The 12,123-nt window shown below is 40.2% G+C and overlaps 1 protein-coding gene across 1 annotated transcript in view; it reads left to right on the top strand.

Annotated features, from left to right (window-relative positions):
- The window catches only part of ELL2 (elongation factor for RNA polymerase II 2), a 73,815-nt gene that overhangs the window by 45,383 nt on the left and 16,309 nt on the right, over window positions 1–12,123 (top strand). The window contains exons 5-7 of the mRNA XM_047778321.1: window positions 7,245–7,504; window positions 10,836–10,960; window positions 11,115–11,202. Of these exons, the coding sequence (XP_047634277.1) occupies window positions 7,245–7,504; window positions 10,836–10,960; window positions 11,115–11,202 (473 nt within the window). The remainder of the gene's footprint in view (window positions 1–7,244; window positions 7,505–10,835; window positions 10,961–11,114; window positions 11,203–12,123) is intronic.

The following is a 12,123-nucleotide window of genomic DNA, read 5'->3' as shown; positions in this document are numbered from 1 at the left end:
GCACTTCTGTAGTGTTATTTTTCTGGTAAAATCTATTAGTAGAACCTATGAGTTTTCTATTAGTAGAATTTCAAAGGATCTTTGCACAACAAGGAATTTTTATTGCAAAAGTATAAAATGTGCTTATAGCAAACTATTAGGGTGATGCCTCTTTGGTACCTCAGCTGTGATGTCATCTCTGTTATGGATCCTCATCTATCCATTAATTAAGACTCTGCCCCACCACCATCATCTTTATCATCAGCTCACTCAAATCCCCATCAGATCGAAGGGAAGTAAGACCAGGCCAGCCAAAATGATCTCTCCTTTATGAGCAGTGACCCTGCCAATTTTAAAGAGGCATTCACAGTGACTATTAACACTAATAGAATTATCCAGAGTGAGAATGAACTACTGGTAAGGCTTTGGTCAGTTTAATAATACAAGTCACTGGATAGTAAATGATGAAAGGATATTAATTTAAAATCTTAAGTGCTCACAAAAACGGTGTCTTGAATAACCAGATCCTTTAATCAACATCTTTTCATGGTTTGGTATAATCCTACTTCTGTATTTTCCCATTGCTGGCCCAGCTACGATACATTCATCTTTGAGAAGCTCCACAAGTATCTTTAATAAGTATTTCTTTGGAACAGAGCCATTGCTCCTGGGACTTGGTGCTTAGCTTAGATACATTTAGTTTGGTTTAACAACAATTCATGGCTTCCCCAGGTATTTGTACCCACAGGGCCCAGTTCCCTGCCCAGTAAATTTCTACCAATGAGATTTTTCATCTTCTCCTTCCTGCTGAATGAAGTAACAACTTCCAACCTCCTTTCTTTATTCTTTCTTCTCACAAGTAACTTAATTTAACTTTACTAGGCTAAACCTCCAGTTGTTTTTAAAATGTGCAAGATCTTAAATTTAAGTGCAAGTTAGGAACTTGCTGTCCCTGTTGCTTTGAAAGTGTTTTTTAACTCTGTACAATACCACCGGTTTATAAACAGTGAGACAAATTGGTATGTTTGACAAAGAAGTAGAAGACTCAAGGCATCAAAATGATGTTTTTTCCACTCAGTATGACTAGTTGAAAACTATTACCCTGATTTACTCCCAAGTTTGAAAATCAGTGATGATCACTATACTTTTCCATTAAAAGACCCTTGGGTGTCCCCTATGTTCATGAGTTTTTGTTCGTTAAGATTGGTACAGTTCATTTGCAGCTTACGACACACTTCTCAACAATACCCAGTATCACAGAGGCCATACATAAATTCCCTAATGGTATGGGAACTGTAGAATTTGCAGGGTTCCTTATTGGCACTACAAATAATTTATATATATATATATATACACATATATATATATTGTATATATAGTATATTATTATATATGAGTGACTACATAGAATTTGAGGTTATCTAAATTTAAATCTGAACTAGATTACATCTACCCTTTTTAAGAAGAGCACACAGGGAGTTCCCATTATGGCTCAGTGGGTCACAAACCCGAATATTATGCATGAGGATGTGGGTTCAATCCCTGCCCTTGCTCAGTGGGTTAAGGATCCAGCATTGCCATGAACTGTGGTATAGGTTGCAGACACAGCTCAGTTCCCGCGTTGCTGTTGCCGTGGCGCAGGCTGGCAACTGCAGCTCTGATTTGACCCCTCGCCTGGGAACTTCCATATGCGGTAAGTGCAGCCCTAAAAAGCAAAAAAACAAAAATAAAAAGAAGATCAGCATACATATGTGTCCCTTGAAGAGCCCTGCAGTCATCTCTGCCACTGCCAGCCAAGAGCTCTGTTGAGCCTTCTCTGTGCTATGTCCTTAGTGCCCTGGGCTACGCACATCACAGCACAGTGTTCTTCTCTCGTCTTAAATCTTGTCGTTAACCTCCTCATCCTTTTATTCTGTAGGTCAAATAACCCCAGCTCCTTTTAACTTTTCTTAATATGGCCTGTATCCCAACCCTCTAATTATTTTTATTGCTCTCCTCTGGACTGCCTCCAGTTCTTCACCTCAGCATTCAGAACTGCATATGCCACTCTTAAGAAAGGTCTGATCAGTTCTGAATACAGTAGAGCAAAAGACTAAATATCCTGACTGGCTTTTCTGGTGTTTGTTTTTTATTTTTATTTTTTGCTCTTGTTATGGCATGTTTTGATCTTTTTTCTTTCAACTTTATCCACTGCCAGGCCTTTACCATGTTTCTTTCTAGGCAGCTCAATTTGTATCCTACTTTTTTCAGTTCTCAAAACTGACTCATTCGGTTCTTTAAAATGTTAGTCAATCACCCTTTAAAACTAATATTACTCAGCACTTACTGAGTGTTTTCTGGGCATAAGGCACTGGTTAGCACTTTACATGTCATTACTTACCTAAATCTCACAGTTATCCTAAGAGGTAGGTTATGACTACCTCTCCTACATATCATGTTGCTGGTATCAGCAAATGGCAGATGATATAAATTTGGCCTCATTAACAAGTTGTTTTTTTCATAATAGGAGATATCTCTTTCATTCATAATTGAATGTATCACATAAAATGATACCAAAAGCTCCCCTTTGCCAGCCTACAAGCCCCTGCAGAACAAAGTTTCTTTTAATAACAGCAGCCTGGGTGGAGGACAAATGGGAATAATGATAGTCTCACTGTGGGGTTGTGGTGGCATCATGCCAGGCCCCTGACAGTTGAGTTAGGGCACAAGCCCAGTTTAAGGGAAGGAAGACTGTGTACCTAGGGGTTAACCAGCCTAGGCACCCAGAAGTGCGAGCTTCTGCAACCCTCTAGTGGGCTGGGGAAAAAAAAAAAAAAAAAAAGAGTATTTTTCCTGGAGAGGGTCAGGAGAAGCTTTAACCTAGAAAACATTGTTATTCTTCAGTAATGTTTCCACTTCTAGTCATGCCATTTATATCAATGATGAGCACTGTTGTGTTATAATCCTTTCCCTTTGTTTAAAAGAAAAAAAAATCACTTCTAGTTTACCAGTATCCTAAATCTGTTCACTGACTTATAGAGATTAAATGAATTGTAAATTTGTAAACATGCTAATATTTATGCAGGTATATAAAATAACCCAATCAACCTCATTTCTAGTCTCCTTTTTCCAGTTTTCCAACTGCCCCATCATCCTTATTTTTGATGAGTTAGTACATGTTTAAGTGACCTGGAACAAATCATTTAATATCTGGAGACCTTAATTTTCTCAAATATTAAATGTCTTTGAATTTAGATAACATCTAAGGTCCTTTGTCGTTCTAACATTCTGTGACTTTTGTATATATATGTTTTGATAGTAAGCCTTTTGATCACAAATGCTAAATAGTGGAAATGGATTCCACCGCAGCGGATTATGTACTTAACCATGACAGAGTCACACCATCATCAAGGTCCTGCCAGTGTTTTTAAACTCTCGGGTCAGGGTTGCCAGGGTTTCTGGTTAGGTTTCAGAGAACAGAAAAACAACTGCCGAAGACCACTGTGGTCCCTGCTCTCTTTCTGATGGTCTGTTTTAACATCTGCCTTTCAGATTATTCACCAGAGCCATTAGATGAAAGGTTAAGTACTTTTACCATCGCATGTTAAATGAAGAAGCTAGAAGAGGACTCCTTCTAGCTTCTTGTTATGAAACAATGGTTCAGATATAGTCCCAGATTACCCAACTCTGTCGGACCCACTGCTGCTGTTTATAAAAGGAGCCCAGGGAATTGATTAGCAGTTGGGTCTGGGAAGAGAATTAGATTCTCCCATGGGTTTTATTAAAAGGGCTTTTCTAAAGCAAATGTAAAAAATAAAAATAAAGCTTTTCTTCTGCCCACTTTGAACTTGACATTTTCCTGCTCTACTTTTTTTTCCCTTTAGCATCTCAGTTCTCTGTTTATGGGACTTGGTTTTCTTCATTTGTACCCTTCCTTACCTTAAACCAGAGGACTCTTTCCTGGTTGAATAGGCACAAATTGATGGGGAGGCAGGAAGCAAGTCACCTTTGCATAAAACTCTGTGGCCCAGTGTGGCTGGATTCTTCTCATCATTTGAAAGAATAACTGGCTGTTTAAAATGAGGTAAAGGTGAAGTAAGAGTTTGGGGCCAGAAGATTCATGGACTGATAACAGCTCAGCATTAGGCCCCAGTAAGACTCCAGCACTATCATATCCCTGACCACATCTAATTTCCTGTCATATATCATACTTAGACCCTCTTAAGAGCAAGGTGAACTCCCTTATTTGTCTGTCCTATGTCCGCTTCAGGGAGAAGTGAACTCCGGAGACCTAGTACTCTCCTAAAATGGAGGATCAGAGGTGGTCAGACCTACAGAAGAGGTAGGGCAGCCTGGGACATAGTGGTAGTACTGCTTTCCTCTTTTTTTTTTTTTTTTTTTTTAGGGCCACACCCACAGCATATAGAAGTTCCCAGGCTAGGGGGTCAAATCGGAGCTGTAGCTGCCGGCCTGTGCCACAGCCACAGCAATGTGAGATTCGAGCTGTGTCTGCGACCTATAAATGGCTAGGCATGATGTGTATGAGCTTAGCTAAAAACCATTCTCTGCCCATCCCCTCCCCAGAGAAGGGTGTTGGGGAGGCCTCCACAGTCAGTTTAGTTTGGAGAAGTGGCAGTTAAACAGGTTTCAAGGAGAAAGGGAGTATGAAATTTTAGCGTTTCCTAAACTTTTGTGACCCTAACTCTATTCTTTCTTTCCACAAATTCCTATTAAAATTTCCAGGAATAGTACTGTCTGCTAACCACCATTGCAACTAAGAAGTGGTAAATTGGAAGGTTTGCCTTCGCCACGTTAGACACATTTCAATATGTCTCCAGACTCTGGCAGCCTGGGGATGTGGGAAAATACAGGACAGGCCACCCTGATTCTGCTCCTCTGCCGTCTGCCTGTTCTCTTGCTGTCATTCACTTTGACACTTTGCTTTGCTCGTCATTTCATTTTGTGAGTCATCAAAATCTGGTTTGAGATCTGCTGATAGACAAAACAGCCACAACCCTGCCTACAGGAAGCTTACCGCCTAACATGAAGCAAAGACAGTCATTAGGCATTTGTTCATAAAACCTTTCCAACAAAGAAGAACAAGTAGGAAAACTTGGGTATTAATTGCAGAACTTCCATATGCTAAGTGAGCACTTTGCCATTTGAACTTCTCCCACTGAAACCTTAGTTTGCTCATCTTTGAAATGGGACCAAGGCCTGCCTACCTCATCAGGTTACTGTGAGACTTAACACAGTGCCCCCCTCCACCCCATAACTGGTGCAAATTAAATATTAGTTCTCTGCCCAACTGACCTTGATCTAAATAGTAGTCTCCAAATGAAGAAAAATACAGATCTAAATCTATCTCCAAAACTCTAATTGTAACTTAATACCATTTCTTACCACTGGGCAGTGATCCTTTAATGTTGAGTTCCTTTACTGTCCAGTATTTTGATCTGATATTTAGAATTGGTTTGGTTAAGACTAGACAGTAAAGAAATATTAGAGCCAGGGAGATCATGCTTTCTCCTTTACCCTAGGTAGGATTGTATCAAACAAACAGCTCCTCTGGCCAGGCCTCAGGAACCCAGCATGGGCAGAACTCTACCATTCAATAAAGTTCCTGCCCCATTAAAGCTCTTTTCACCCAAGACCCCAGTACTTAAGAGACTGCTCTTACTTATCCGTTGTTTCTAGTGGCTAGTCTTCTCCCTGATGCAGTTGCTCATCAATGTATGTCATTACCAATTCTTCCCCCTCTTTAACCAGTGGGCATAGAGTTGGAGGCTTCAGTAATAAACTATGAGATTCCACCTCAGAAGTCATAAAGTAAGGGTCTAATACAGTTTCATTTCAATTTCTGTTTCTTCAGAAAGGAATGGGTACCAGGTGTTGTCAGTGGCCGGCCTTGTCCTGATGGCTTCACACATCCACACAGTAGGCAGGTCACTAACAGCCCACAGTATTTTCTAGAAATAATCACTTTCCAAATACTTGTCATTGTTAAGTTTCAGCAGAGAGTGGGTTACTTATCTGAATGGCCCTGACTTGTGCAGAAATGCACTTTCCATTCCTCTAACTCACCTGTATAGCCTCAGTACTGCAGAGGAAAGATCTGCTTCTCTGGCCCTCTGAGATTGTATCGTTGCTTGGTTGGTTTTGTTTATTTATTTTTGCTTTTTGACTCCTAAAGTTTGTTATGGTCTGTTGAAGAAGAATCATTCGTGGGTACTCTGGAGGATGTTGACCCCAAATTATGCCTGACTCCCCTCTTTGTGGATTCTGAATCTGTGAAATTAAGATAATGACTGAAAACCAAGAATGTGTCCTTAGTGAGATAGGTATTTCTCACATTTCACAGGATTGCTGTATTCATGTCTGCCAAAGAAATGACATACAGTATGTAGATTTCTGTAAATAGCACAGGTGAGCATGGAAATTATTTCCATTTAACATCAAGTGCCTACAACCTTAAAATTTCCAGTGTGTTGGTATGGTGTATGTCACTAATTTATCCATGTGTAGTTAACTGGCTAAAATACTTCCATAATGCATATTTATTCCAGTAAATTCCATCAAAAATTCCAAGTCCAGGAGTTCCCGTCGTGGCGCAGTGGTTAACGAATCCGACTAGGAACCATGAGGTTGCGGGTTCGGTCCCTGCCCTTGCTCAGTGGGTTAACGATCCGGTGTTGCCGTGAGCTGTGGTGTAGGTTGCATACGCGGCTCGGATCCCGAGTTGCTGTGGCTCTGGCATAGGCCGGTGGCTACAGCTCCGATTGGACCCCTAGCCTGGGAACCTCCATATGCCGCGGGAGCGGCCCAAGAAATAGCAACAACAACAACAACAAAAAGACAGGAAAAAAAAAGAAAAATTCCAAGTCCAGGAGTTCCTGTTGTGGCTCAGTGGTAACAAACCTGACTGGTATCCATGAGCATGTGGGTTTTCGATCCCTGCCCCTGCTTAGTGGGTAAAGGATCCCACATTGCTGTGGCTATGGTGTAGGCCAGCAGCTGTAGCTCCAATATGACCCCTAGCCTGGGATCCCCTGTGCACCTGTGGCCCTGTAAACCAAAAAAAAAAAAAAAAAAAATCCAAATCCATATTTTAGACTGTTTATTCAGAGTGCTTTCTTTTGCATATCTTTTTTAAGTAAAAACTGAAATATGAGGACTTTATTCCTTCTAGAAACTAAGAGTTACCTAAATCAGAGTTATGGAAATTGAGATGCTCATTATATTATTACCCACAAATTTGAAACAATGTCATTTCTACTGGACTTTAGGGAAAAGAGTGCAAATTCGGAAAGCACCTCAAGCTGTTTCAGATGCAGTGCCTGAGAGGAAAAGGTCAACCCCCATGAACCCTGCAAATACAATTCGAAAGACACACGGCAGCAGCAGTGTTTCTCAGCGGCCATATAGGGACAGGGTGATTCACTTACTGGCACTGAAGGCCTACAAGAAACCTGAGCTCCTGGCTCGACTGCAGAAAGATGGTGTCAATCAGAAAGACAAGAACTCCCTCGGAGCAATTCTGCAACAGGTGAGGACAACTAGAGAGAGTTCGCTCCTCTTACCTTCTTATTGGGGAGTTCATTTAAGAAGGGCTTGCTGTTATCATTATTATTGAGGTAGAGAAATTTCAGGATCCTTTTGATGGATGGTATATGAAATATAACTCCCGACTATTAAGTTAAATCATGTTCTTTTACACATTTAATTAAAAACTAACTGAAATGGAGTTCCTTCGTGGCTTGGGGGCTAAGGATCCAGCCAGCATTGTCACTGCTGTGGCTCTTGTTACAGCTGTGGCATGGATTCAATCCCTGGCCTAGGAACTTCTACATGCCTTGGGCTTGGCCAAAAAAAAAAAAAAAAGCTAACTGAAATGTAGACATTTATGCTAGGTTTTATAAGTTAAAGCCTTCTTGAAAAAAAGTTAGAGTCATTAGTCATTATCATTATTTGGCTTAAATGAATTTTACCCTGAAATTCCATTTTTAAAAGTAAACAAGGAGTTCCCATCATGGTGCAGGTGAAACAAATCTGACTGGGAACCATTAGGTTGTGGGTTCGATCCCTCGCCTCACTCAGTGGGTTAAGGATCTGGAGTTGCCGTGAGCTGTGGTATAGGTCACAGATGCAGCTCAGATCCTGCATTGCTGTGGCTGTGGTGTAGGCCAACAGCTGTAGCTCCAATTTGACCCCTAGCCTGAAAACCTCCATATGCCTCAGGTGCAGCCCTAAAAAGCAAAAATAAAATAAATAAAACAATGTAAACAAGTTTTTATTGTCTGCTTTTAGTCTTGAATTACCTAAACTATTGCTGTAATTTTTATTGGTTTATGTAGGTGAAGTTATACAGTGTTTTTTTAATTGGCCTTTAGTTGGTTTAAGCTAGTGTATTTTTACCTACTAAAGAGTGTTGAATGTGTCCTTCCCTGCATGCTCTTTTTTTGCCTGTAATACTCTGCCTTTTTCTACCATTGAGTATGTTAAAATCAGCCACCTGTCTTCATTAAAGGGTATGAATGCGTAAAGTATTAGCTCTGATCACCCACCTTATAATCACAAGCTTAAGTATATAAGTAGGTCATTATTTTGTTAAAGTCAGCAGTTTGTCAGAGTGTAACTTTCTGTATTTTTCAGAATGACTTTGGGTTGTAAATTTGATTAGCATTTAAATCCACTATAAATGGTAGTCCACTTTATTTTTTCTAAAGCAGTAACATTTCCAAAATTGTTCTTAAATTTCATCATTAAAAGTAAATAAATAAACCAGCAGGTTTTCATCTATTATTCAAAGAATAATATTTTTAAGTCTATTTTTTCATCTGTTTTCTCTTATATTCAAGACATGATGCCAAATGTCATGGCAGTGTAAAACCATAATCTCTAGTTCTGGGTTAACCAATCCCCAAGGCATCTTGGGCAGTCTCAAGGATCTTATTAAGTCATTTGAGCACTTTTTAGAAATACTTAATTTAAATCCATATGTCACATAGCAGCTTTAAAGAGCCTAAGAGACAGGATGAATGAATGAGGATGAGGGTGTGGATGGGTGTGTTCAGTTTTTTATTTGGGGGTAATGGGGAGGTCCAGGTTTCAAGTTACAAAATATCTGATGACTGAATCTCCAGAAAGGTTGTAAATTACCTTCTAGGTTAGAGAATGAGAGGGCAAGATGATGGCAGAGGCAGTTCACACAGAGGCTACTGCTGATATATGTCAGTAGTCATGTCATGAATATGTGTATAGACATAATTTTTAAATGTGTCCTTAATTCCTGAGCAAGTGGGACATGAGTGTCATTACTGTTGATTATTTGGTAGACTCCAGAGCATAGTCTCATCCCAACTGCCTATTAGAATCCCTTAGGGGAGTTCCCGTCGTGGCACAGTAGTTAACGAATCCGACTAGGAACCATGAGGTTGCGGGTTCGGTCCCTGCCCTTGCTCAGTGGGTTAACGATCCGGCGTTGCCATGAGCTGTGGTGTAGGTTGCAGACAAGGCTCGGATCCCGCGTTGCTGTGGCTCTGGCGTAGGCTGGTGGCTATAGCTCCCCGATTCGACCCCTAGCCTGGGAACCTCCATATGCCGCGGGAGCTGCCCAAGAAATAGCAAAAAGACAAAAAAAAAAAAAAAGAATCCCTTAGGGAGCTTTTGAAAAATGCCGGTTTCTGGGCTTCACCCCAAACTAACTAAATAGAACAACTGAATGGATATTGAGCCATTGACTGAGATGGAGAAGGATAGAAAAGAAAGGAGTATATGGAGGGGTATCAGGAATCCTGTCTTAAATACATTCTGTTTGGAAAAGGTATACTAGACATATCTAAATGGAGATGGATATTCATTCAGTAGATCGTTATATACAGGGTCTAAGGTTCAAAGGACACCTGGAGCTGGTGTTGTAAATTAGGAGCTAGCGTAATAGAAATTGTAAGATCATTGTATTCCACTTTGAGAAATCTGGTTGTACCTCATGTTAATTTATTTGCAAATTAGACTTCTAAGATAAGCCTATCATTTTCTACTTCATATCACCATTAATGATAGTATTCAGCTGAGCTGTGAAAAAAGCATTAACTATCCTATTATATTTGATAGTACTTTTAAAAGACACAGAAAGAAGTGTAAGTCATTAAAAAGACCATTTCAGTAGGAACTGACAAGAATACATTTCTTTCTGCCAGCCTTGAAAATGACTTAGTTTGGCCCTCGAATCTGTGTATTTGTGCTGTTAATGGAGCCTAGACCTGGATGCTCAAGGAATTGTAATTAAGGATAAGAAAAGACTACAGGTGGAAATAAATTGGCTAACTAATAATAATAATATGGGGGTTACTTTTGTTTCTGTTTACCTTTATTGGTTTGGGGGCATTTCAACGATTTTGAAAAAGTAGTTCTTCAGGAGAACTGGAAGCTATCAGGAGCAAGCTAGCAAGCCAAGAAAATGATAGACATGGTTATCAGAATTGATACTATTTATGGAGATACTTTCTGTTGATTACTGAAGGGACAGTTTGTAAACTAACATATGAGCATTGTTTGGTTTGTACTTAATACAAGTGATCAATGACTTGTACTGTGACTCAAAAGTAATGGAGTTAAGGGCCAGAAATAAATAATCAAGTTGTTAACAAAACTGTTTTGGATTCCTTTGGCTAGAAAAAAAAATTGATTTTTTTAAAAAAACTCTTACTCCACTTTTTGTATAATGTACATTGATACTGAGACCTGGCATGTGCAAAACTAGAAGTCCCATGGGGCCAACTAGTATAGTTATTTTCAGTAAAAATCTAAAAGTTTGCCTTTTTTTATATTAGGAAGTAGTAAAAAGATCTATGTTCTGTTTTTACACCATGTACCAGGTAGCCAATTTGAATCCTAAGGACCTTTCATACACATTAAAGGATTATGTTTTTAAAGAGCTTCAGAGAGACTGGCCTGGATACAATGAAATAGACAGACGGTCATTAGAGTCAGTGCTCTCCAGGTAAGCTCTTATTTTTTCCCTTTAAAAATTATGCAAATAAGTAATTATTTAAGTTACTGTTATATTAGTGTTGATTTAGGAAAAACGAAGGGTAGGCTTTGTCATGAACATTTGAAAATTGTCTCCCTAACTGGAACACGTGTGCCCTTTGCAGAAAACTAAATTCATCTCAGAATGCTGCCAGCACCAGCCGTTCAGAATCTCCTGTTTGTTCTAGCAGAGACTCTGCATCTTCTCCTCAGGTATTTCATAGAATTATATAATCATAGAAATGGACTGTGGGGCTCATCTTATTTAGGTTGTCTGATTTATACATGAGAGAAATGAGACCCAAAAAAGCTGCACAGCTTCCCCACCCAAGGTCATGGCAAAGCTCGCTCTAGAATTCAGGTCCCATCAGAACTCTTTTCTACTATATAGCACTATTTGTCAAAGTACTTAATGTCTACCTTCTTTTTTTTTATTTTTTTGTCTCTTTTCTTTTCAGAGCCACACCCATGGCATATGGAGGTTCCCAGGCTAGGGGTCTAATTGGAGCTACAGCGTCTGGCCTACACCAAAGCCACAGCAGCACCAGATCCAAGCCCTGTCTGTGACCTGCATACACCACAGCTCAGGGCAATGCTGGATCCTTAACCCACTGAGCAAGGCCAGGTATCGAACCTGCAACTTCATGGTTCCTAGTCGGATTCGTTTCCGCTGTGCCACGATGGGAACTCCCTACCTTTTAAATTCTTTTTGTTTTGTTTTGTTTTTTTTAAGAGCCACACCCACAGCATATAGAAGTTCCTGGGCAAGGGGTTGAATCAAAGCTGCAGCTGCTGGCCTCAGACAAAGCCACAGCAGCACCATATCCGAGCCACATCTGCAACCTCCACCATAGCTCACAGCAATGCTGGATCCTTTAACCCACTGAGTAACATCAGGGATCAAACCCGCATCCTCATGGATATTAGTCGGGTTCTTAACCCACTGAGCCACAACAGGAACTTCTTAAATTTTTTGTTTGTTTATTTAATTGTCTTTTGTCTTTTAGGGCTGCACCCACAGCATATGGAAGTTCCCAGGCTAGGGGTCTAATTGGAGCCGTTGCTGCTGACCTATGCCACAGCCACAGCAACGCCAGATCCAAGCCAGGTCTGCGACCTATGCCACAGCTCATG

This window comes from Phacochoerus africanus, chromosome 4, assembly GCF_016906955.1.
Source record: "Phacochoerus africanus isolate WHEZ1 chromosome 4, ROS_Pafr_v1, whole genome shotgun sequence".
In the NCBI taxonomy this organism is placed as follows: Eukaryota; Metazoa; Chordata; class Mammalia; order Artiodactyla; family Suidae; genus Phacochoerus; species Phacochoerus africanus.
The sequence above is the reverse complement of the archived record's forward strand: the minus strand, read 5'-3'. Positions and strand labels throughout refer to the sequence as shown.